Raw genomic sequence first — 24,923 nt, 5'->3', positions numbered from 1 at the left:
ATACTACAATGGATTGAATCGGAAATTGTCAGATTAGTAGTGTTCTATATGAAAGTTATGATTTGAACTTAACGAGTATTCACGCCGTCGTTTCCTTGTAACTATAAAAATTAGTAGCAGCACATCGGTGAGGCGGAGCGATTCCGACATTTGATCGACATACAAGTCTATATCTCACTCACTTGTCACTCCAATCGAGTAAAAAGTGTGATACGGAAAGAAATGATGCAAAAAATTGACCGACGCAGGGGTCGAACCTGCAATCTCTTGATTCGTAGTCAAGCGCCTTGCCATTGGGCCAGCCGGCCTGATTGATGTTTGAGTGCTCCACTTTTGCCACTATCAACCTACAAAAAGCGGAATGCCAAGTGCCAAGCTTCCGCCGAACAATTCAGTATACAATCCTCATCGGTCATAGTACAATTTGCCTGTGCTTATTTAAAATGGCTATTTCAGGTTTATTGATAGCACTGCTAGCATTCCCTTTGTCATAGATACTTTTATACCGTAAATGTTGAAATACTGGGAGAATGCTGTGCCACGACTCGAACTTCAAGTACATAGTGATGCTCCGCGACGGGAAATATATATTATGCTGAGCATGGTGTATCACCACATTGGTGATGCCCCAATATCTGCTGACTCTGTTGGATCATGGGATGAGTTGAACGTTGAGATAAAAATATTTGTCTTTCGAGCAACCCCCTAAGGCCTTCCAATTAGCAGATTGCTGATTGTCGTCCGATTAGAAGACAAACATTGGAAGAACTTCCATCACTGGTGTGACCGCTTGACAGCAGTTCCATATCCTGGTCTCAGATCCCCCGCCAGATACGCTAGCTGGCCCACCTTGGCACCAGATAGACGAAGTTCCTGTACTAGTAGGAAGTAATCGATACCAAGGTTGGTGTCGATTACTTTATTTGGATATACAGTAAAGATTTCACTCGTCTAGACATATTCCAAGACAGCCAATGGCCGCACATTGAGATTCGCCTTGGGAGTTCACCAGCGGGGAATAATGGCACTCATTTAGGACACACACTCGGCAAGGCTCGGACCAGACCCGAAGCTGTTGACCCACCAAAAATGTTCATTCCAGTGGGTCCTCTCTGATTTTGTTTTGCTAGTCGAGATTTGTCGATCTTTGAATTTGACAAGAAAAAAAAGGAGCACCACTCGGCAAAGGCAACAAGGGAATATGCATACAGTCAGATCTCCAGATGAGTAAAAAAGAATGACGAAGCCACGGCGTGAAAGGAGAATATTGGCACGGACATGCTCTTAGATGATTGCGCTGATTAGTACCTATATAATGGAGTTCATTGTAAATTCACAGCTGAAGGAAAACGTGTACCTTGTCTTCTCCCTTTTCTCCCCTTGAACCCTAGGTTCTGCTGTGCATGCAATCTCCCGTGAGAACTATAGAAAACTTTAAAGCTTCACTCATAGATACAGCCATCAAAGACTCAACAACTACAAGCCCCAGTAGCACTGAGTCTGTATCTAGCCTAATTATCATATAGTTTCGTCAGCCTGAATATCCCGTATTTTTCTCTCACGCTCTTCACCATATCCAGTCAATAGTGAAATCAAAAAGTGCTCCCCTGATTGACTTATATGGACACTTGATCTGCAAGATAGATTTTTGAAGTCTTCCCAAGCGCCAAATCACGAAGTATCTGCTATTAACAGGCTCGAAACTATACCACTTTCTGAATCTGACAGTTCGGTTGGAGACGAACGGGACAGTTCTTCACCATTCAAACTGTTGGCTATCTTTTCCCAGCCCACAGCTAATATATCCACGGCTATAAGTACGCGCATGAGCGTGAATGAACCAGTAAATTGCAGCACTAATACATCGTGGTCACGAGCTTGGCCACTTATACCACCTATCTCATGTTCAGCCTCTCCACGTCCTAAACATGGTTTCTACCCTCCAGAGAACCTCGAGCCTCAAAGTTAACCAGTGGAACTATTCACAGACAAGCCAACCCATGAATATTTAAAAGCAAGTAAATATGCCAATATCAAAATATGCTATTATGCTATTACTTCACAATCCTCATGCAACAAAGTGGGTCATAAAATCCCCAAGACGCGGTGAGATTTCCATGGTTCGCGCGTTCAAATCAGGCTACTTCCACCCACCACAGGAAAAGTGACACGAGCCGAGCGCGTCCTCAACCAAGGAAATGTCGTCCCCAGTCCGCCGCACCGGATTTTTAGGGGAATGCTTATGACGCCATGCTACACCTGACATCTTTTCATACTTGTTGGTAGAAGAGGTCATGATGGTGTCTTTTACTGGATTTCGTTCCAAGGTAGATAGATACCATGGTGCCCAATTTTGAGAGATACTGCAAAAGGAAGGAGAATTTCGTGCTACGGGTTTTAGCAGTGGCTTAACTTTTTCCTTTTTTGTCTACTAAGTACTGCGCTAGTGTAGTTAGTTCTCGCAGGGTGCAGGGATTATTTTAAGATATGGTTTATAGTTGAGACAAGATTGATCAGATTAGATGAATGACCATGATATCAGAATCTGGGGTAGTGGTCAAATCACACACTAAGCGTAAAAGATCCGAAACAACATGGGGATTTTGGAGTTTCGCTGTGCGTCTAGCAAACGATGCAGGGGGGGGGGGTATTGGATTGGGGAATGAATGCACTCGAAATATACATAGTATAGATAGCCGCCCAAGAATGACAATGATAACGAGGGAATATTCAAAAATCCACACGAAATGATGCAATAGAAAAAATCAAGAAAGTGAGGGGAAAAGAAAATGATTTATCGAGTTCGCTTGGTATGACCTCCTGAATTCCCATTTCCTGCTGCCGGACGTTTCTGTCCCGATCCTGACGCAAGTTCAGCACCAGCTAACTCGGTCTTTCGAACGAGAGCACTTAATCGGAATATAAATGTTTTAGGTGCACGATTCACCTCCAAGCGCTGCTGGATAGGTTTGAGTTGACTAATGAACTGGAATAGATCAGACGGGGCGAGTCTTTCCAGTGCATCAATGACGAAAAGATCCTCGTCAGAATCATCAACTGAATCGTCAGATCCTATAAGAAGATGATACAGGTTCCGCTGGTCTTCATCTTCGCCGTTGAAGGATGTCCTGCCCCAGGTATTACCCTCCAGCGAATCCTTATTACGAGCCGTAACGGCCTCGAGAATCGAAACGAGTGCTTTGGCTGCACCCTCTGAACCATGCGGTGAGCGCAAAGCAATATTCAAACGAATATGCTTCACTAGACGACGTAATTGATCAACAACTGCCTTTACCTCCACGTTTCCTCTGCCGATAACTGGGTCTGTAGGACGTTCTCCCGTTGTACAGTATCGATCGAAATCCCGCAGAAGTCGTCGGCACTGGTCTTGCACTTTGTCAAAGTAGATCGCCGCACATGCCCCGGCAGGCATGGCCTTGCAGAGACTACTTAGGACGCTATCGTCATGAACGGCTAGTCGGAAGAGAGTTGCTTCTAGATCACCCTGTACAACGCACTGCTCCGCTGTACGAGAGTGTGTTGTTGTTTCAACGAGATCTTGGCGGAAATCTTCGGGGAGAATGTTCGGTTTGAAGGCAGACATTACGTCTCGTACTTTTTCCGCGCGTGTCATACCGGTTTGTCTAGAGTCCCCTTCAATGCGGAGGTATTGCCAATTGAGACGATCTGAGATTTCCTCCAGTTGACCCCCTAAGAGCTCTTCAATGCTTCTTCCTACTTGTGGTCGACCATCGGGAGAAAGGACCACTGCGCTTGAGGGCGGTTTGGGCAGGAAGCAACTATGAAGTTGGTCAAGAACCCACTAGATTGAGCTATATCAGCATGGCTATTGCATTACTTTCGAACCTCACTAGCATCCACCTGCTCTCTCACACTCTCTCCTCTCACGCAAACCTTTGAAGAAACTTACAAAAATGTGCTGACATGCTGCGCCTGGCCGTTTTTGAAAAGACGAGCAGGTACAAGTAGTTCCATCCCGTCCAATATGAACCCGAGGTCTATCCAAAAGCTCAAAGTCATACCCAGTCGACGTAGCATGGGAGTTCACAACGTCAAATTGTTGTCCCAATCCTACTAAAGCTTCTGCCTCGGACTCGGTATCTAGATTGCTTAAATCATAGGTAATTCCCGAGTGAGGCGCCATAATAGTGGATAGACCTGCGGAGATCGAACCCTCGTCTTCTTCCTCCTCGTCATCACCATCGTCGTCCTCCTCACTGCTCTCCTCACTTTCCTCCTCTTCCTCACTCGACTCAGGCGAGCTACCTTCTCCCTCGCGAGCCCTCTCGTCGGAAGGGTCCGCCCACCCCGCGCGGGCGGACCTTGTAGAGTCCCGCGCAGGCATCTGGCCGATAGAGAGGCGATGAAACTGCCTCGTCGGGGGCGGCATGCTATAGTCGAGGATAGAAAAGGGAGAGGAAAATGGAAGGGGTTGACACTAAACACACACAAAAGCCGGTGGATTTGGATTCACGAGAGTTTCTTCCGACCCATGGACCAAAGCGGGTACTGTGAACCATGGAACGGGCTTCCCTGGCGCCCGCTTTAAATAATTCGGGCCCCATTTTATGAGCAATTGTTATGGAGGCTCGTCATCTGTTCTTTTTGGTCCACCAGGACAAAAGACAAAAAGATTAGATGAAGCTAGTGTTGCTGTGCTCATGCAAGCTGTGCCGACGGATGTGTATTGGGCTTTGGTTTTGTTTGACTGTGCTTTGATTCCCCGAGGCGAGACGAGTTCGTGGGAACAAAAAAGAAAATTTTCAATAAAAACAAAATAGAGCTGTCAGGACGAATGACATTGAAGAGAAATAATAATTCCAAGAAAACGAAAAAGAGACGCGGTTGGTCACAAGGGGGAAAATTCAAAGAATTTCCACTCTTGTTCGATGCAGAAAGAAAGAAGAGTCCAACGGCGCGTAAGGATAGGATTCTAGGGGTGGCAAAGGGAGAAATCAAAGTGTGCACAGGAGCTTGAAGGGATGAGGTCTCGACAAGGCCGAACAGTTTGATTAGGTCGAGTACCCATGACACTAATGCTGCGCGCACAGACATGGAATGGGAATCAGTCCGGGGTCATACCAGTCAGATCAGTGCTTTTTCCGATATTCCTTAGTCTTTCTAGCGGTGAAAACAGCTGCATGTAATAATACCACTTGATCAGGGGGTCACATCACCATGATAATCGCGAGATTTGCCTGATTGATGCTGTGATATCTGTCAAGGTATCCTCCAGAGACGGGAAGATAACACGGCTTGGTTCTACTGTTGCCCTGCGCAGGGACTAGATGCATGCCACGCATTTGGTAGACGCCATTTGCGAAGCTGTTTGGCCATTTAGCTTGGTCTCGGGAACCAGGGGGGAGCCACCTAAAGTGGAAACGTTAGACACTGTTGATAGAGACGGACAGAAGATTCTCCTGGGAAGCTGCCTTCTGTATTGACATCAGTATAGCATCAGAGTAACCATTATGAGCCTCGATCTGGGACAGTTAGTCATGAAACTGTGCCATGTAGGCTGTGCTGAACTGTTGTTGATCTGCCCGTCTATTCGGGGGCACAGGCTGCGATCGCCATCAGCGGTCCCAGCGGGGAAAGAATTTCGATCTTCCCTTTCGTCTTAGTGTGAGGCGTCATTCCTCCCCCCCCTTCTTTGCCTTTCCCCTCTTCGCTTTTCTCATTTTGCCTTCACTTTGGCTTTGGCTGTTGAGCCGTTCATGGGCGAGAGTGGGGCAGTCATTATTGCTGTTGGATTTGCTTGCATTCAACTGGCATTTGCTGCAGGGAAAATCATTCTCATGCCGTGATTATCAACCTTTGGCCAAGGCGGCATTACAGAATGAGAAATTGATCAAGAAATGGCGGACCTTGGCACTGTCAATATACTGTACGTATTTGCTTCGTGAATGGCACTATAATGTGCATGACGGGGTTATTCCGCTGAGAGTTTGCTCGAGGTATCTCGAATGTGATTTGCTTGAAAAGATCCCTGTTGCTCATTGTCTCCCTTGCAATCAATGTCAAACCGCAGATAGTAGATGTGTTAGCTGTGCCAAGTCAACTTGAGTTGGTGATTCGGTTGCATATTGCCCCAAGGTCAATTGGCAGGGAAATCAAGTTGAGATCCGATGGCGGCGGCACAAGGCGATAGGCGATTTCCTCCACCCGCGAACTGTGCACGATCGATTCGGCTCGTTTCGGCCGGTTATCCCGTATTCACTATTACAGATCCATTAAGGACTGAGGTCCCACGTTTAGTGCAGCGAACGTGGGGAACCGGGCACCTTCGAGAATTGCTGTGCCTGGGCCTGTGCTGCGCAGGAGAAGTTGCTCGAATTCCTGGATTAGGGTCTGAATATACAATGCAGGGCCGCATTCTGCATTTTTCATTCTTTCCACTATATGCTCTGCCTTCGTCTTTCTTGTGTGGTTCCTTGGTGAGTTAGTATGGATGCCCTATCAAGTGGCCAATTCTTTTAGTGGTCTGTGGAGCAAAAGTCAAAAGCATGAGACGTGATCAATAACGTCTGCGCAGTATCTGCGCAGTGACATGATGATCGGCGAGAAACTGGCGTCTAATTCAGCCTGACTGGCTCGCGGCCGCCAATCACTGTGGTCGGGCGCCTAAATTGTGCCTAGCCTGCACAGCATCTGATCGGATTCACACGGGCCATCCAGACAAGTATGAGGACGAGTCCTAAATTTGATAAATTGCCCGATCCACGTGTCACTGGGGACATTGCTTGAATCTGAAGCGGTCGATTGATGTCTTTACTTCCTGGTTTCTTGCAAATGTTCTTGGACCATCCCTCGCCTTGGTATTCACAGCCACAGCCTGAGGCACATTCCCTGCCATTGCAGGAACAACAAAAGCGACACAGTGCACAGTAAGCTAGCACAGGATCAAAAGAATTGAACCTGACAAAGATGGAGAGTAAAGACCCTTAGCTGCTTTGGTTTGGAGAGAGAGGAGGTTGGTTGGTTGGTTTTTTTCTTCTTTTTCTTTCAACGAATGCTTTGTGTAACGCCGGGGAAAAATACTCCGGCCAGCGCCAACTCTGCAGGATTGGCCTGTGCTCTACAACCAACAGGTGCTTTTGTCGATAAACTACAGCGAATCATGGAAATGCTGCATCAATATGGTTTATATGTATATGATATATGTATGTTCGATAATATTGCATGAGATATACTAGTGGTTAAGGTGTCGGAATGGTACTGGACAGAACGAATGGGTATCGATGCTATAAACAGTTGAGAACAATATGAAAACCGGAAATTAAAAGTAGTTGGTTAAGTGAAAGGAAATAGTTTTGCACACGCTGATGCATGCGAGGCAAGAGAATGTCTCAGAAACTAAGGAAATCCGCTGCCTCATGGAAGCAGCCTCGGCGTACACCGTAGATTATGGGCGCTCAGCCCCCGGACATCATTGATTGTGTCTTTCCGCATTGCGCTTTTTAGCTTGTTCCAGTGCCTTGCGCAACCTTTCTTGGTGTTCTGTTTCTGCGTTCGAGGCCCGACCTCCTGAACCCGTTTGGAGAGGAGCCGGTGTATGACTCGGGGCAACGGTGGCGGGCCGAAGCTCCAATGGTGGCAGAGAGACAGCAGGAGGTTGACCAGGTTGACTTGCCGAAGTAGCTTCTGGGGCTGGAGATGATGCTGGGGGAATGGCCGCTGGAGGGGCATTAGCGAGATCTTGGAGAAGAAGCTGAATTTTGGCTTCAATTTCCGCTGGTGACTTCTTGATGGTAATCAATTTCGAATGTAAGTCGGTCTCGAGAATTGCATCTTCTTTTTTCTTTTCATCTTCCAGTCGATTGAAGATTTCTTCGTCTGCATTGGCGTACCGTGCTTCGGCGACGGACACGTTGTAGTCGGCATCGTTCAGAGCCATATCGGCAATTCCTGAACAGTGTAGGATAGCCTCGGAATCGGTGCGAAGCGATGCGGCGAAGGTCGCCGCGGACTTGAGAATCTGTTCAACTTCAGAATCCGGTACCCCGGATGCGCGAAGGGTCGAGAACTCCAGCCGGGCGACTTTCGATACAAGCTCGTCCAGTAGACCCTGGTTCATACCTAAGCCGTGTAAAATTGCATCATCGAATGAATCCATGAGCCGATTAGCACGATCATCGCGATCCTTGGCAGCCTCCAGGATATTTCGCTTCTCCATTCGATCGAAGTCTCCATCCAGTTTGCGGAGACTCGCCATGTCGCCTATAAAAACAAGTGGACGGCGTTCGGCCTTCTTTCGACGACGTTCACTGTCCAAAGCAATTTCTAGCCGCTTCTGAAATCGAAGTTCTAGTTTGCTGTGGATTTCGTTGATCATCTTCATAGTCACTGAAGGGCTACACTGCTCGACCGGCGAGGTTTTACCTTTTTGGTCCCGGTCTAGTTGATGAAGCGCAGTGTCGTAAGACCTGCGAAGAGCGGAGATTTCCCCCTTGAGTTTCTCATCAAGAGGACCGAAGACATGAGAAACATAGTCCTCTACTTCCCGCCTCTCTTCATCCAGCTGAACACGAGCTTCCGTCTGTCTGAAATCTTCCTCTAGGGTGTGTATGTCTGCATAGCCGATCTCTTTCTCATTGAACAATCTGTCAATCTGCCCCTCAGACTCTTCCTGCCGAGCTGCACGTTCTTGCTCAAGATCTTGCTTTCGGGTCTTTGCAGCACTCTCCCACTCGTCAATAGCCTGTTGGATATAAGAGAAGTCATCGGGGAATTTTTCTAAGCCTTCCCGAATGGTGACATGCCATGGGCTTTCGGATTGTTTATCTAGTGGTGTCCAAACCATGGCTCGTAGCTCTTCCACAATGTTTGGCTTTTGCTGTCCCTGACGAAGGCCCTCTGGCAGCAGAGAAGATGGCATGGACTTTCTATTAGCTGTTTCCACGTAGCCAGAGCTCTTGTGACGAATAAGTCCAAGGAAAGTCTCATCATGTTCATTCTGGGCTGCAGAGGTCAAGGTGGCAGATCGAGGCCGATTTGTGGGGGCCGGTGCATTTGACATAATTCTACCATTCACAGCAGATGCCCGAAGATCAGAGTAGGCCTGGTACGCGGGCCGATCAAATCTCAGCTTATCTGAACCACGCTGAGGGCCCTCAGTGTACTGGAAAGGAGTGTAGATTGGCCGAGGGGGATTGATGGTGAGTGGCTCCAAGTCATGAACCTGTGCGTGCTCTTCTGACGATTGGTCTACAGAATTCTTGGGAAGAGAAGCCGTGGTTCCTTGTCCAAGGGGTAGACTGGAAAGCTTTGGCGTCCAGTGCGATCCTCGGCGGGCCTGCTTGCCCAGTATGGGACGCCCTCCTGCACTATACTCACTGCCAGCATCATCTACATCATCGCCAGCATCGCCATCTTCGGTGCCCGTGTTTGGAGTGGCAGAGGGGATATCTTCTTCTGTTTCAACCGGAATGAGACCGGATTCATAGGTTGAAGTACGGTCACGTTCCCCTGATCGCGGTGATGATTCTTGCGCAGGTGCGGGGACCGGAGGAGCTGTTTCAGAGGGCTGTGACACGGGCTCAATATTGTAAAGGATTTCCCGTAGCTTACTTTCCTTGGCCATGAAAGCTGTGAAAATCTTATAGCGTTCTTCGTCCGAATCAGCGACTGCCTCTTTGCGCAGAGTGGCAACATAGCGCGTGAGAGAAGACTTAAACCACGGATCTAGATCTTCATAGGGATCTATAACTCGGGGCGCAGACGGAGCACCTTGTGTATTCGCGGTATTCACTGCAGCTGGACTTGCTCCGCGATCTTGGATAGGAGGTTCACTGGTTTGGAGTGGCAGCGGTGCTTCCACAGGAGTGTCTACATTGCCCTGGGAGACTTGATCTGGCCGAGGATCTGGATCCCCAGGCGCGGAAGAAGTTGGTCGAGGCGTAGATGCTAAGGGTCTCACCCAAGCGTCGATGACATGGTCAATGCTATCAGCATGGCTTCTCATGGATGCGCCTGAGCTGGTACTACCCATTCGGGCAGGAGGTGGGGGGGCTATGAGTACCCTGCATAGTCATGGGACTAATCGGCGATATCGAGTCATGCCTATGCGTATGATCAAATTGATCATCTGTGCCAAGAGATGCCTGATTATGGGGAATCCGTTGGTGCTGATGATTGGTATCAACATGAGGGCGTGCAGCTGCCGCGTGACCTTCTCGGCCACTCGTAGAAGCCGAAGTCGGGCCGGAAACGGGAAAACCAGACGAATAGCCTGGAGGGGTCTGAATCACTTCTTGGGGCATCGGCTCTGGCTGTCTTGGTGGGAACCATGGGGAATCATCAAAATCACCCGGGGTTGGACCGAGGTGCTCCCAGTCAGACGGGGTACCTGGCCCCAACGCCGAAGAACTTGTAGGGACCGAAGTAAGTCTGGGACGGCGAAATTCATATGAGCCCTGAGTAGCAGCGGGGCCTACGCCCTGTGCTAGTAGTGGAGGCTGTTCGGGTACTTTGCTTTGTTGCGCTGGCGCATATTGATACCCCTGAGGAATTTTGGGGGGCGGGGCTGGAACAGCCGGCGCAGGTTTTTGATGAGAGGGTGAATATGGCGGTGGGACAGTACTCGATGCCGAAACAGGCTGTATATCTCCAAAGGACTCATAGTTTTGCGCTGCAGGCGAGACATTTGTATTGATGACCGGAGCAGGCGGCGGCGGAGGTGATGGAGAGAATGGCTGTGAATAGGTATACGCGTAAGGCTGTTCATTTGTACTCGAGGGTCGAGGCTATTCCGAGCGCATCAGTATCCAAATGAACCTCATTCTCACAATTTCACCTGGTAACTCTCCCGCATTCTCCTACTTACGGGCAGTGGAGGCGGGGCATGAATCTGGTGCACCTGTTGATTATAGCGCACCCCCCACGTCCTCGGATCATTTGTCGACCCAGGCACTACCGGTGAGGGAGAGGCACTCGATATCGGGCCATAAGTTCCTGGGTTATAGCCTGTGTTGGTCGGAGGTGGAGGTGGAGGAGGTGGTGGAGGTAAAGCAGCTTCATTTCTGGCGGGGCGTGGGGGAAGTCGCCATTCTGGCTGCGAAGAGTCCGACTGAGGTGGTTGGCCGTACATAGTCGGTCATTGCTGTGGAATATGTCGAAGCTCTGACAATATATTTTGAGAGAAGATACCAAGAAAATCAACGAGAGAAGAGAAGAGGAAGAAAGGTGAATAAAAAAGGAGGAGCGGATAAGCCAAGGCAGGCTGCGGTTGCTCCGATTTGTTTTGGGGGAAATTCACGAGGCTCCACCAAGAAGGCTCCAAGAGATACGCCAAATATTCAAGTAAAATAGAGAGAAGATTAATTGAAATTAAACAAATTAGACAGATTTACAGTAAGAATACATTTGCTGAGTAAATAATATATTTTCGAATATCGGCAGGTCCTGGGTGAATCAATATACGGTGTACACTACCACTATCAGATAAGACAGGAAGTATACTATAGTAGTACTAGACCGATGTCGTACAATGTACATACAGTGCGCAGAAGACCACATGCAGTCGGCAGTCTGCTGTCATGCGGGATAGAAGAGGATCCCTTACTCGAAATGGCAACAGAACAGAAATAGAACTCGAACTAGACATGCCACTAGTGATATTTAGCCCCAAGCTCCGAGTTACATCCATTTGATAGCCCCCAAGACCCCAAACGTGGCCCCATTTTTGAAACGAACGAGTTTAATTAAGTGAGAAGCGATGTCTTCTTTGTCCATTTCTCTTTCAATGGAGGAAGGAGTATTGGTCTGAAGGATATTCCCTCGAAGCATGGAACCAAGTGCAAGAGGTTAAGATGAAAGGAATCGGGTTGCCTTTGTGAACGACCTCCTTTGATATACATTCCCACAAATACATTTTCAACCCACCGTAGCCTCAGAATAGAGAAAAAAAGAGTGCTTCCTTATTCCTACCCATCTATAGAAGCCCTTCGTTAGTTGCCATTTGATACAACATCACCGTTTATTCTTTCTCCATGTCGGATAAACCCTCGACCTACAGTAGGTCAAATGAATCCACTTGCTTTTTGGCGGGCAGACAAGGAATAGCAGAGCAAAGGAAGTCTATTCCAGGAAAAGGGACAGGCTGTGATCCAGGTTGGAGATGGATTCGTGCTGATGGGCTCAAACGATTTGGTGATGCATTCAAGGCCCGCCCTCCATGGACGACCATTAAATCTGCAGAATGGCCACCAAAGCCAGGCAACACCGGGAAAATGCTTAATTTTGGTCCATTTGTTACGAAGACAGATGCTAAGTTGGCGTATGATATCTGGAAACTGGCGGACGATACCGTCGGAGAAGCATGGAAGAATCGCCCTCATCACCTCCCTACTTCAAAGGCAAATGAACCGGGTCTAGCGAACAATGTATACGAGCACTTGATGATCTACTCGGTACTGCCTTTAGGTCGCAGGGAGGCTCCGCTCATGTTTGCCCAGCAAGGTTTGCAGAAAACTTGGGACGTTGCGGTTATGATTAAGCCGTTGAAAGACAAGATCATAGAAGACAGTCCTATCCGTGGAGTCACCAACTGGACTAACCAAGCACTGAAGACCGAGTTGAAGAAGAGGAATCTCTCGGTTGCAGGAAACCCAAAAAAGCTTCAAGAGCGTCTCATTAATGACGAAGTTCAAAATCACTGTGGTATCATGCCGACATCTGATCTGTCGCATTGGGGAATCAAGCGCAGTAGCAAGTTTACTCTACAACCCGCGACAAACACAGCAATGACTCCGATCGACATGTATACGTTCGCTACCCCATCTGAGTCCCTACAATCCCACCTACTGGCTAAGCCGAGCGTATTGCCATTACATGCAAGGATACTTTGACCTTGCCCTCGGAGACGCCTACCGTGCACAGATCATTTGCAATACTGTCGAACAAATAAAAGAACGTAATTCGAAGGATGGATTCTATATGCACATTCAACAGGCAATTCATGAGCATATACTTGCATACCAAAGGACGAGGGAAATTATTGGACCGAGTTAATCATCCTCATGCGGAAGCCCCATGGAATTCAGTCCATGATTACCACCGTACACCTTGCAGTGCTTAACCTCATCTGTCTATGTCTGGCAGCACTGAACTGCTGGGATGATTTTGATGCCTATACGAGACAACTCAGTATTAGAGGGGGCAGTATCTTTCCCGAGAAGTTTGTAGCTGATCTACGAAAAAAAGTATCCAAGAAAGCATCAAAGGCATGGAGGAAAAGGAAATCGGGACAGGATCTTTTCTGGTTTGAGAAGCACCAAGGAGCTGTCTCAGCTAAGGGACCATATCCATACGAAAGTGATCCTTTAGAGCTGATCCAAGACAAAAGGTCCTTACTGGCAAGACTCACTGAAGAAATATTCCAGCATCCAAAAACCAGAGCAGACCATCCGAATCTACCGACAGACACCTGCAAAGTAAGAATGGCACCGAACAGGCTACGGTTTGGGGTCTTCGCAAACAGACGCATTCGCAAAGGGGAACTTATTCATTTCGAAGAACCCACTATCCGAGGTCATCTTCCACCACGCCGGTTGAGTAAAGACAGAACACAGACAAAATTCGTGGACGACCATCGATGTGAGCATTGTTTGGACTTGGTAAATGACAAAGAGAGACGACCTTCTATAGATGAGCCTCGCCCACCACATTCCGATGAAATCGACGCCGAAGAAACTCCATATTGCACTTGTTCCCGAGTTTGGCTTCGTAATCCGCATGATAAAAGGGGACTTATGTTTTGCCCATCTGGTTCTAAGGAAACATCATGTCTCCAACTTGCATATAAATTGTACCACTACGATGGGTGTGGCAGAGACTGGAAATGGCTTTATGATACAATGAGACCGAACGTTTGGACCTGGAATGGAATGCAGCATATTTCTCACAGCAATGAAGTTCACGGGACTCTCCTGGGCTTACTTTTGAGAAGCGTGACTGAGATAACTCTTCTCCGCCGTGAGGATTATGATGAGCCGGGCCTCGCACCGTACGAAATTGATGAGCTTCTCGTTCTCAACGGAAATAGCAAGCCGCGGGGGTCTAGTTGGTTTCCTTTTACCATGTCTGCTAACATTATAGTTCCCTTCGACATCTTCACATTCCTAGGAGTCAACATATTCCGTGACTTTTCCTTCGACACTTGGGCCACCCAAGTCATTTTGAGGAACCTACTTATTAATGCCGTGCCGTGGGACATGAAGCGTCGCGGAGAAGTTCCAGCGCTATTGAAATCGGACAAAGAAAAGTTGCTTGATAGCCCAGCCCAGCAAGTGAGGAAACTCATGAATGGGTATTCTTTAAATGAATGGGATCCATCATTTTTGAACTTATACCTTTTCCCGGGCCTCAGTTTATTCAATCATACGTGTGCAGGAAAACATAATGCCGAATGGGCCTATGACAATCAAATACTTAACCGAGTCATTGTCTGGGCAAAAAAGAACATCGGAGTTGGCGAGGAAATCCGTATTCGCTATCAACATGATGCGGTTGATTCCAAGAATGATGCTATAAGACTTCTCGGTGGGCCTTGTCTTTGTCCAAATAAGCCTAAGCACAATATTGTCGCCGAGCCGGATTCGGAAGAGGTATCGCCAATGGAAACGGATATTTCGCCAGTGGCGAGCAATGCAGTATCACCCGACGAATCATCTGATGAAGAATATGGCGGGCTTGAAGAGGCGGAAGGTAAGTAGAAGAATTTCCACAAAGTCCACGTAACCCCTTCTGTACGAAGCTAAAATTTTGAAAGTATGGATGTTGCCAGATAATAAACCAGTTCCAGAAGTGCGAATAGAGGAACGGAGTATCAAGGAACCAAGGGCAGGAGTCAGACTTTTGGGTTTCCAACAAGTCGAAAAAAGAAATTATGACGACTTTGCCGAGATGGAAGATAATCGAGTCACAATTAAACACCTATTGAATTTCGAAGACCTGGAGGGACTTGAAGAAAGGAGTAGGAGAAACGCCAAAAGGAGAAGATCTAGACGTCGTAAATTCAATAAAGATGAGTATCTTCCTATGGTCCCAAAGGAAGAAGGCGAAAGTCAAAAAGGATGGATTGGAAAGGAACGGTTTGCTCTCAAGAGAGACAGAGAAAAGTACCGAGAGCAGAGTCTTGCTAAGGGAGCTATACCGAGGCAATTAAAGGTACCCCAGATTGCAAGAGAGCCGGGACAGCCAATTTTCATCAGCGAGTTTCCTGCACCGAACTATGTCGCCGAGTTGAATCACAGGCGTCGTCGCCGATGTGCTACTCGCCATAGCATATAGGCCGATGGTCGTCTCCATTCGACGCCATTTTAGACAAACTAACGTGGTTCTCCGTACTTGGCTTTCAATTTCTACAAGATTAGGTGAAATTAAACTGTATTACTTGGCCAGTAAATTTCGACGGATATTGTTCTTCAATTTTAAGCTTCCGATAAGCATAGCCGTTGGCCATTCTCAGTTGTACAATATCCGCGCTACTTACTCTAACATTCAGATTACACTAGCCAAGTTTATAAATTAGCACCCACCCTTTTCTTCGACACAGTTAGGGCATCTGTATTCTCCGCAAGTAACGCAGCTGTCGTAGAGATGAGAGTTGTGAGGCCCAAAGGTACATTGACAACAATACCAAAGACTTTTAACTCTCCGGACTGGAGGTTCGAAGTAGAATGATACCTTGCTAGACACAGACGACCCACCGTCCGAACTAGATTGAAAAGAGAAGTTAGTGCCTTGATGTTTGGTGATGAAATTATTAGATACGTACGGGGCACTTGTTCTGACAGGCTCGACTTGAGTATTGATTTCTGTTTGTGGAGCTTGAGCGTCCAAAGTCTCCGCAGTATTTGCTTGGTTTCGACTAGAGATAGCCCTCATATCATTGGATTGACATGGAGCTTGAGAGGAGCTCGGATTGACTGCTTTCTTTCCCTTGGAATCTTGTTGCATTTCTTGGGCTTGTACCTCATGCTTTTTCTTGCCTCTCCCGGGTGATTCCAAATACTTGATGGGTGAGATATCTAATTGGGCAAAATCCTTGAGTTCGTCAACTGCATTAGAAGTTCCCTCTTCCCGATTTACCTTCGAGGAAAATTTCCCATTCAAAATAGCCTATGTCTAGACCTAACACTTCCGAGTCGCAGATTAGCTCTAAAACCGACTTTAACTCCTTCAACGACAATTCTAAACATTTTGGCGTGATAAGAGGCGCTGAGTGTTGTCAGAAGACTGACGAAAAGCTCGTATCTGGGATTAGTACCTACCCCGTGTTCCCTGCAATAAAGGGTGCAATCGTTCTTCCTACACTGGGAGTATGACAAATGCATCCATATTGTGTGTTGATGTCAGATGAAGTCATAGGGACAAGCCAGGGATATGAGTTTCTCAATATGAATCCTCTTCTTAACCCAGATATAATTGCTATAATAATCAAGCCGTGACTCGAGAAGAAACGGAGATAAACATGAAGTAGTCCGATACCAAGTCTCCGCGGCCTGTCAGCCATACATAGTATTGACATGAAACTGGATGAGCCCCGCAGTCTATAGTCAAACATCATTCGCTACTAGTCAATCGCATTTATCCGGAGCTACTGTGTATTGTACTTAATCTTTGACCGGGATTAATAATGCACTTCTCCGGGCTTAACTCCTCGCGTTTACATCATTGCCCCACAATGGGAGGAGCGGAGTATAAAAGAGTTCATGCAGGTTACACCGCAATCATGGAAATTCGCACTCGAACACTACTTCTACTTTTTACTTCCTGGGAGATACACAAGGAATACACAAATCGACCCCTTTTTAAGTATTGAAAATGTTTCCCGCTGCTGCACCACCGAAGTCTCACCTCGGCCGCTACCGTCTTCTTGCGCCGTCGGCCGGCGTTAAGGTGAGTCCATTATGTCTGGGAGCGATGAATTTTGGTGAAGGCTGGTATGTATACCTCTTTGTGGTACACTGTTGGGATAGTCGGCTGATCCATAGAAACAGGAAAGAAAGGCTGGGTGAATGTGATAAAGAGAACTCTTTCAAAATGCTCGATACATTCTATGAAAACGGAGGCAACTTCATCGATACGTGAGTTCCCGTCAATTTCTCAATACAAGACAAAATCGAGCATCGCTGATACAATTTTCTTCAGTGCCAACAACTATCAAAATGGAGATTCCGAAGAATGGCTCGGCGAATGGATGAAGTCCCGCGGCGTACGTGACGAAATCGTCCTGGCAACTAAGTATACCTCGCCTTTCCGAACATACACAAAGAAAGGAATTCAAGCCAATTATGTTGGAAACAACATGAAGAGCCTAAGGACATCCTTGAACGCAAGCTTGGAGAAACTGCAAACAGACTATGTCGACCTGGTAAGAATCAAGCAGTCTCGCAACGAGTTGATATTGTCAATGGGATAGAGTACTAACGGTTTTATCTCTACTATCTAGCTATATGTTCACTGGTGGGACTTCAGTACTTCAATTGAGGAGGTCATGATTGCACTCAATCAACTGATTACCGCTGGCAAGGTCCTATACCTTGGAGTCAGCGATACACCAGCCTGGGTCGTCAGCCGAGCGAATCAATGTATGTGATACCAACTACCACACATCGTCAAGGACCAAACTCACAACATCACAGATGCAAGAGACCATAACCTCCGACCATTCAGCGTCTACCAAGGTCAATGGAACGCCGCACGCCGAGACTTCGAACGTGAAATCATCCCCATGGCCGCAGCAGAAGGAATGGGTCTCGCACCCTGGGCCGCATTAGGAGGTGGTACATTCAAAACAGCCGCTCAACGCGAAGAAATCGCGAAGAACGGGAACCCAGGCCGACAAACCGAGCCTCGAGACATTGATATCGCCGTGTCGAAGGTTTTGGAGAAAGTGGCTGCACGATATAATACGGTCATTACGAGTATTGCGTTGGCGTATGTCATGCACAAGGCTCCTTATGTTTATCCTATCGTTGGAGGACGTAAAGTCGAGCACTTACAGTCGAATATTGATGCTTTGAAGATTCAGTTGAGTGAGCAAGATATTGAGGAGATCGAAGGTGCTTATGAGTTTGATCTTGGATTCCCGGGTAATTTCCTTTTCAGAGGATATAAGCAGGAGGCTCATCCTAGTAATGTTCCCTTCATGAATGCTACAGCTCGGATCGATTATCCTGATTTGGAGAGAGCTCCCCGGGTGAAGAGTTTGGAGGAGATCTAGTGCTTGCGTTGCTGGTCTTCGAGAATGAGGTTATTCGTCGTTCTAGGTACGCTGTCTAGGTAGTGTGACTAGTATCAAAAACAGCCTCAGTAAAATCTATTCACTAGTACAGTTCGTCCCGAAAACGCTGCAACCACTTACACTCTTCAATTGTTTGTTACTGTAGTTAGAGTATTTGGCAGAAGAGTAGGGGATAATCACTTGTAATATTAATACAACTCACACTTTACACTGCGGGCCCTGCCATATAAAATGTCCTACTTCCTCTATTCCTGACTCCTGCGGGAATGACTTCAAACATGTCTCTTGCCAAGCAAGACTTTATTTATTATATGATCCGCAGTGGAGGTCTCTAAAGATGGCAGAGGCGGCTGGCGTTATGACCATTCTGTAAAGGAAATTACTGCCGCGGTGTCATTCACAACAGATAGATTTGTTACTGTGACCACCCATCAAGTTGTAGAACCGCTAGGTATCTCGGATTCGTTGAACCGTGTATTACGCGCTCTCTTTCGAAGGTGCGAGGAAACTAGGGAGACTTAACCACCTGGCTTGATTCATCTGAAGTTTGATTTTCCTGTTCTTTTTGAGTGATAATGGCCGTATCGCTGCGTACATACTGTATAGGACGAACGTGATTCCCAAGTCCACTGTCCCTTGATTTCACCGAAAACAACATCATGCACTCGGTACCTCTCTGGGCTCCTTCTTCTTCGCGGCGAACGGCACAATTTCATCTGCATTGAGGTCCATCAATGGATTGTCCTCGCCCGACTGAATATTCCGATAGTATGTCCGAATGATACTGTCAGCATCATCCATCGCAATCGGGCGGATATCAGCCAAAGCTTTGATCTTGGCTGTGCACTCCTTGTATTGTTTTTCAGTCATGCTAATGTTCAGCTGCTGTGCCCGGGATCGTATGGCGTTCCAACCGGTTAGCCGCGAGGCAAAGTGCACGTAGCGGGCCATGCCAAAGTCTGTGGGGTTAATTATTTCGTAGGTACTGGGATCATTGAGAATGGCTTTGGCATGGATACCTTAGATCAATGTTAGCCTATTCGATTGTTGGTGAACTTAGAGAGCAGGACGTACCAGCCTTGTGAGTGAACGCGCAAAGGCCCGTTATGTAGTTGTTGAACGGGATATTGATCTGCACGGCCTCGGCTACAAGATCCTCCAGATCTTTAAGCTTATCAAGCCGGTACTTTGACTTGACGTACTCTGGATGCGTGGCGACCATCCGCGCCATCAGGCCCCCCTAGCGGAGTGATTCCATTCCGTTCGCCAATTCCCAGCACAGAAGTGTCAATATGCGTTGCACCCGCTTCCAGGGCACAGTATGCATTAGCAATTGCACACCCAGCATCATCGTGGAAATGTGTCTCAATGTCGCAGCTGACGACACCTCTGAGAACACGGATGAGCTCGTACACCTGTCGCGGAGAGGCACAGCCAATTGTATCGGCAACACCGACTCGGTGTACACCGACTTGGTCGACGGCAGAGTATATTGAAAGAAGGTCTACCAGGTCGGAACGGAAGGAATCTTCGGTTGAGAAGCGGACTTCAATCCCGTGCGACTTGACGAAGTTGATTACTTCAATAGCGGTCTTCTTGATGTACTCGATGTCCTTGCCATGAGAGTGCTGTCGCATAAGCGACGATGTTCCGATCATTACATCACTAATTCAATATTAGTCAAAAGAATTTCCGTAAATAGAGAAGCAAGACCTTACACGCCGTCAACGCCAGTTGCCACGGCAATACGCGCATCGTCCATATGGCACCGAATATGGGTCAAAATCTTTGCCTTAAGACCCAACTTGCAGATAGCCTCACAGTCAAGTCTCGACTGATCCGAGGCGCACGGATTTGTGAGTTCAATGTAGTCAACTCCAAATTCATCTAATGCTCTGGCAATCTCGATCTTTTTCTGCGTGTCGAAGAAGGCATTGGCAAACTGCTCGCCTTCGCGCAGGGTGCTTTCGATGATTTTGAATCGCGAGACATTGCTCAAGAAATCGCTCACTGTATTGCCGTGGCCGTATGGGTTGCGGTTAATAGGACTGGAGCACAAGGCTATCGAAGTTAGAAAAATCAATGTTTCTATTGGTTTATGGTCTTACCTCTGCCATTTTCCCGTTCGCTTGACATGCTAATCTCTGGGATGATTGTGGTGTAGCTTAGGGATGCAGATTGAGGGAAGATATCAGTCCCTTTTTGAAGACAGGATCATAGCCGACTTCCATGAGTCATTCATAAGTGAGTCATGCATCCTGATTGACCATAACTAACTTACTGGTAAAGCTGGAGATATACTTCGGACTTCCGTCGGACATTTTCCGTCACCTGTGTCGGGATCTTTCCGGGCTTTCGAATCTCTAGTACAACCCCGCATGTCGTTACCTCTGTCAGTTTATAGTTCAATATACATATACATAGTACCCCCTTCAATCGTAGATTTATTAACCAACAATGGGTTATAGGACCCCGCTTTCCACTATTTGAGACGGCCCGTGACTTGTCACTACATTTCCCGGTATATGCTAGAAGAGACGCCAGTTCCAGGACGCACTGTAAAGAAGGTGAATATTGATCCTCGAGATTGGGTGAAGGCCAGATTACTGATGGCATCTATTCGCGGTCTAGGTAATTAAAGATAGGGGTATACGAAGGGGGTTCGTGCCCGTTGACTAGGCAGTTCGTGTCGTTAAGTATCATTATTATTATCGCTCAAGGAAGTAAATTATCTCCCTAAACCTTGAGGGAGATAATGATATGCCACCAAGAGCTCTATTATCATAGTTCTGCGGTAGCTTCGACTATGTGTGTTGCTGGGCGTCAGGAGTGAGGGCAGCAGCTAACATGCTCAATATTATATAGTATAATAAAAAAAAGGTTATAGGTACAATACAGTAGGTAAGCAATGAAAGCCATTATTTTGCAAGGTCTAGTGCCGAGTAAGCTCCTAACCCGTCAATCGTCAATCGAATATAAGGGTAGGGGGGAAGTGGTTAATGATACTATCGCCTACAAAGTATGTGATATTCAGGAGCTATTCCTAATCTATTATTTTACATACTAGGTAAAATTAGTACTGTAGTGCCTCTTAGCGGCGACTCCAAGAAGACTCTCGAAGAGTGGAGGCGGTTACACCGGGTTCGCAACATACTGTATAACTTGGAAAGATAGGGAAAAATATTTTTATTCGCAACATATCCATTATATGCATACAAAACATGAACCAGGGAGATAAAACTTGTAAAGTACACGGAAGAAAAAGAGAAAAGAAGCCAGACATCCCATTTACAGTACAACATGGTAGATCCAACGGATGGATCTCCAATCATTGGGAAGGATGCATATATTCAACATCACGCGGTGGGAGTAGGAATGGCCGCACTACGAACGTGACGGCCAAGTTTCTCCAGCTCGCCAATGATACCACCACCAGACAAGCTCCATTTCTCACCAACCCACTGCTCATTGATGGGTTCACGCAGCAGACCGCTGCGAGCGAAGTACTCAAGGTAACCGCGAGTCTCGTCGCGGGTGAGACCACCCAGGGTCTGCAGCTCCATTTGAGGCTCCTTGCCCTCGATGGGCTTGAACAGATCCAGGACACGGGGGGTCAGCGTTGCTGTAGGCCTCGGCTGAGGGGTACTCGGGGGAGGTAGGGCTAATGCCAGCCTGGCGAGCAGCCATCTGATCCAGACCGACTTCAAGAGCGTAGACGCCGGGGTTGTTGGAGGTGGAGGTGGCATATAGCAGCATGCCGCCGTTCTTCAGCTCGGCTTGACCATTTCGGAGGAGGGAGAGGAAGTGCTTGACGAAAATAAGGTCGTGAGCGTGGATAAGGTTGAAATCGACGTCACGGTAGGCGCTGTTCTGCATCCAGTGAGCGAGGCCGTCAACAGCCACGAGCATTGGGGGACGAGGCTGGAAGTCCTTCTCCATTCCGGGGGCGGCAGCGGTGGCAGTCAGCTCAGTCCAGAGAGCCTTGAAGACAGGCCAGGCAACGGCAGGGTCTTGGAAACCGAGCTTGGCAAGGTCTTCAAGGGAGGAAGTGGGCTTGAGACCGGCAATCTCGTGCTTCTGAGAGACCTTGAGGCTGGAGAGAACCTCGCGATTGGCCTCAACGGTACGCATTAAGAGAGCGGAGGTAGCGCCAGGCTGAATATATTGGGTGGGCTTGGAGCCCTCGACAGGAACATATGCAGTGTCACCGGAAACAAGCTCGCGAGCTAAATAATACCAAAATTAGCATAAGTCCAAGCAAAGCAAAACAATCTTCTAGGAATTGGCATCAACTTACCTTCAGGGACTGTCACTACAACCCACTTTTTCAAGAAAGCCATGGACATAGCCTGCAGCAGATGCACGGTCTTCCCAGAGCCCTTCATACCAGTAACAACCTTCTTGACAACCTTGCCCTTCTCGGGAGCATCACCCTCACCAGAGATCTTCTCAAACAAACGACCCATCTCAACCGTATCACGACGCACAACCGCACCAGGACGACGGAATATCGACCAGCCCTGCTTAGGCTTGAAAGCCTGAACAGCCCGCAACTGATCCAACATAGGAACAGGCAGACCAAGCACAGAGCCACGCAGACGAGCATCAACAATATTCTCCGCTGAGATCTCCTGCATACCCTCAACCTCCAAAGCATTGGGGTTACTCAAGACAATGCGTTTCCGCAGCGCCTTGCGCTCACCGGGTGCCGGGGGACGCGCCTTCTCCACGGTCTTCTTCTTCTTCCTCCGCAGAGTCTGACCTTGTCGGTACTTCAATTGGGTCATGCTGTTCGACTTCTTCTTAAGCGGCGGGGCATATTGAATTGCAGATGAGTGGAATGCACTCGTTCCTCGGGGGATGGCGGACGACGGAGGGAGAACTGCTTGGGGTGTTGGGCGCAGTCTCGAAAGACAGCTCCAGCACCAGGCGGAAGCCATTATTCAGAAACAAACGCCGGCACGGCGTGCCAGTGTAGGTATTCAATTCGAAAAAGGAATTGAGGGGTGGGAGGGTGGATGGTTTGACGAGAGGGCCCTGTAGGAACTCAGCGAGTCCGGAGTTTCCCATAATAATTTGATGAAATTCCTCATTCCTGGATACGGTAAGCGGTGTGCTAATATATTGTCTTAGTCATCTGGCAGAAAACGGGCGATAACCCGAACTTTTTTTTCTCTTCGAACTTCAAGCAGAGCAACTCAGACTGGAACTGCTTCATTGAACCAGTTTTTTCTGGAAATTTCTTACAAAATGGGAGACGTCGAAATGGCCAACAATACCGCTGACTCGAAGTCGGAGAAACTGTACGGAAATACTCCCTCACCCCCCCAAACATCAACATGAATATGGCACTTCCAAAAAAAAATCCAATATCTACACGCCGAATTCAAGTCTCTGAAAACAAATACTAATTCAAATATTTCTTAGCCCTATCACCGTCTCAAAGCCAACCCCTTACACCTTCGACTTGGGTAACATTCTCGTCAATGACCCGAACCCTCTCGAACTCCCCACCTCCCAATCACTCGATACCTCCCTCCAAGCAATCGCCCGTGATGGAACACAATCCCTCCTCAACCAACTCCTAACAACCTGCCAAATAACCTCAAACGCAGCCAACGGAGTCCTACTCAACCTTCCACCCCCCCGCAACAACCCTCCCCCGGCACAAACCCCTGCCAACCCCCCAAGCCACCCACGAAATGGGAGCTATTCGCTCGCAAGAAGGGTATCGGCAAATACAGCAGCAAGCCCGGCGCAGCCCTGGCCGATAAAGAGCGTCGCAAGAATCTGGTTTACGATGAGGCGAGCGGCGAGTGGGTGCCTAAGTGGGGATATAAGGGCAAGAACAAGGAGGCTGATAATCAGTGGCTTGTTGAAGTTGACGAGAAGGACTGGAAGAAGGAGGAGGATGCTGCTGCTAAGGGATCTTCTATTCGGGGATTATCTCGTGCGGAACGTAAGGAGAAGATTAAGCGGAATGAGAGGAAGATGCGGGCTAATGAGCGTCGGGGTAAGAAGAATTAAAGCTTGATAGCTGGTTGGACTTGGAGGTGGATTTATGTACATCTGTTTATGTCTTTTTAAACATGTCCTTGGCGTTTGGGGCTGGAGTCTGGGCCTATTTTAATGGTCGAATCTTCATACATCAAAAGCATTGTTTATATCATCTCATTCCAGTGGTATACCCGAGTCCGGTGTAGTTCGTTCATGTTCCTCAAAATCATGTTTCTACCGATCTCATTAGGTCCGAATTACTAGTAACCTGTATAGCGGCGGCATAAACACTTTTAAAGTCTGAGCCAGATAGGATTGTATAGAAGTAGTATAGAGAAGATGAAGTAGATCAGATAGTATGTCAACCAAGGTGGTCATCATTGAACCGAGAGATTGCCTGCCCATAGCGCTATTGTACAAATCCTCAGAAGAACGCCATAAGTTCGAAGCCAAATAGCGAGACTAAAAAAGTAAGATCAAAAGACACGAAAGAAATAAACAGGTGACCGTCAAGGGGAATCTGAAAATCGAGAAACAGTAATGCCGCAAAACACAGAAACACAAAGAGCGTAGCCCTTTGCGACAAAGAGATCGCTGTCAAGGAGAGCATTTGGATGGCGAACGCAGAGTGAAAAACAGGAAAAGATGAAGCGCA

General features: G+C 47.6%; 9 protein-coding genes across 9 annotated transcripts; 4 read left to right on the top strand and 5 right to left on the bottom strand.

Annotated features, from left to right (window-relative positions):
* Positions 1–2,794: 2,794 nt before the first annotated feature.
* N7469_000872 (uncharacterized protein) lies at positions 2,795–4,411 on the bottom strand (the record flags this gene model as incomplete). Its single annotated transcript, XM_056639792.1, has 2 exons — positions 2,795–3,823; positions 3,932–4,411. 2 exons carry the CDS (start codon positions 4,409–4,411, stop codon positions 2,795–2,797), a joined length of 1,509 nt encoding a protein of 502 aa, XP_056505549.1.
* Positions 4,412–7,450: 3,039 nt separating this feature from the next.
* On the bottom strand, positions 7,451–11,110 carry N7469_000871 (uncharacterized protein; the record flags this gene model as incomplete). Its single annotated transcript, XM_056639791.1, is given in 3 exon segments — positions 7,451–10,032; positions 10,043–10,766; positions 10,847–11,110. 3 exon segments carry the CDS (start codon positions 11,108–11,110, stop codon positions 7,451–7,453), a joined length of 3,570 nt encoding a protein of 1,189 aa, XP_056505548.1.
* A 1,141-nt stretch (positions 11,111–12,251) lies between these two features.
* On the top strand, positions 12,252–12,869 carry N7469_000870 (SAP domain-containing protein; the record flags this gene model as incomplete). The annotated part of the gene is made up of 1 exon (XM_056639790.1): positions 12,252–12,869. The coding sequence occupies one exon, from the start codon at positions 12,252–12,254 to the stop codon at positions 12,867–12,869; it is 618 nt and encodes a 205-aa protein (XP_056505547.1).
* A 171-nt stretch (positions 12,870–13,040) lies between these two features.
* Positions 13,041–14,735, top strand: N7469_000869 (uncharacterized protein; the record flags this gene model as incomplete). Its single annotated transcript, XM_056639789.1, has 1 exon — positions 13,041–14,735. One exon carries the CDS (start codon positions 13,041–13,043, stop codon positions 14,733–14,735), a length of 1,695 nt encoding a protein of 564 aa, XP_056505546.1.
* Positions 14,736–15,542: 807 nt separating this feature from the next.
* N7469_000868 (uncharacterized protein) lies at positions 15,543–16,223 on the bottom strand (the record flags this gene model as incomplete). Its single annotated transcript, XM_056639788.1, has 3 exons — positions 15,543–15,683; positions 15,796–16,113; positions 16,194–16,223. 3 exons carry the CDS (start codon positions 16,221–16,223, stop codon positions 15,543–15,545), a joined length of 489 nt encoding a protein of 162 aa, XP_056505545.1.
* A 625-nt stretch (positions 16,224–16,848) lies between these two features.
* On the top strand, positions 16,849–18,250 carry N7469_000867 (uncharacterized protein; the record flags this gene model as incomplete). Its single annotated transcript, XM_056639787.1, has 5 exons — positions 16,849–16,967; positions 17,025–17,111; positions 17,176–17,398; positions 17,477–17,615; positions 17,670–18,250. 5 exons carry the CDS (start codon positions 16,849–16,851, stop codon positions 18,248–18,250), a joined length of 1,149 nt encoding a protein of 382 aa, XP_056505544.1.
* Positions 18,251–18,928: 678 nt separating this feature from the next.
* On the bottom strand, positions 18,929–20,407 carry N7469_000866 (homocitrate synthase; the record flags this gene model as incomplete). Its single annotated transcript, XM_056639786.1, is given in 5 exon segments — positions 18,929–19,290; positions 19,346–19,463; positions 19,474–19,936; positions 19,990–20,332; positions 20,380–20,407. 5 exon segments carry the CDS (start codon positions 20,405–20,407, stop codon positions 18,929–18,931), a joined length of 1,314 nt encoding a protein of 437 aa, XP_056505543.1.
* Positions 20,408–21,627: 1,220 nt separating this feature from the next.
* N7469_000865 (mitochondrial 37S ribosomal protein mS29) lies at positions 21,628–23,211 on the bottom strand (the record flags this gene model as incomplete). The annotated part of the gene is made up of 3 exons (XM_056639785.1): positions 21,628–21,932; positions 21,970–22,497; positions 22,569–23,211. 3 exons carry the CDS (start codon positions 23,209–23,211, stop codon positions 21,628–21,630), a joined length of 1,476 nt encoding a protein of 491 aa, XP_056505542.1.
* Positions 23,212–23,521: 310 nt separating this feature from the next.
* N7469_000864 (ribosome biogenesis protein RRS1) lies at positions 23,522–24,298 on the top strand (the record flags this gene model as incomplete). The annotated part of the gene is made up of 3 exons (XM_056639784.1): positions 23,522–23,574; positions 23,699–23,894; positions 23,963–24,298. 3 exons carry the CDS (start codon positions 23,522–23,524, stop codon positions 24,296–24,298), a joined length of 585 nt encoding a protein of 194 aa, XP_056505541.1.
* Positions 24,299–24,923: the final 625 nt, after the last annotated feature.

The sequence above is a fragment of the Penicillium citrinum genome (assembly GCF_028827155.1).
Source record: "Penicillium citrinum strain IBT 23319 chromosome Unknown utg000001l:1.0-4955037.0:1.0-4956770.0, whole genome shotgun sequence".
NCBI lineage: Eukaryota > Fungi > Ascomycota > Eurotiomycetes > Eurotiales > Aspergillaceae > Penicillium > Penicillium citrinum.
This window is presented reverse-complemented; position numbering and strand designations above follow the sequence as displayed.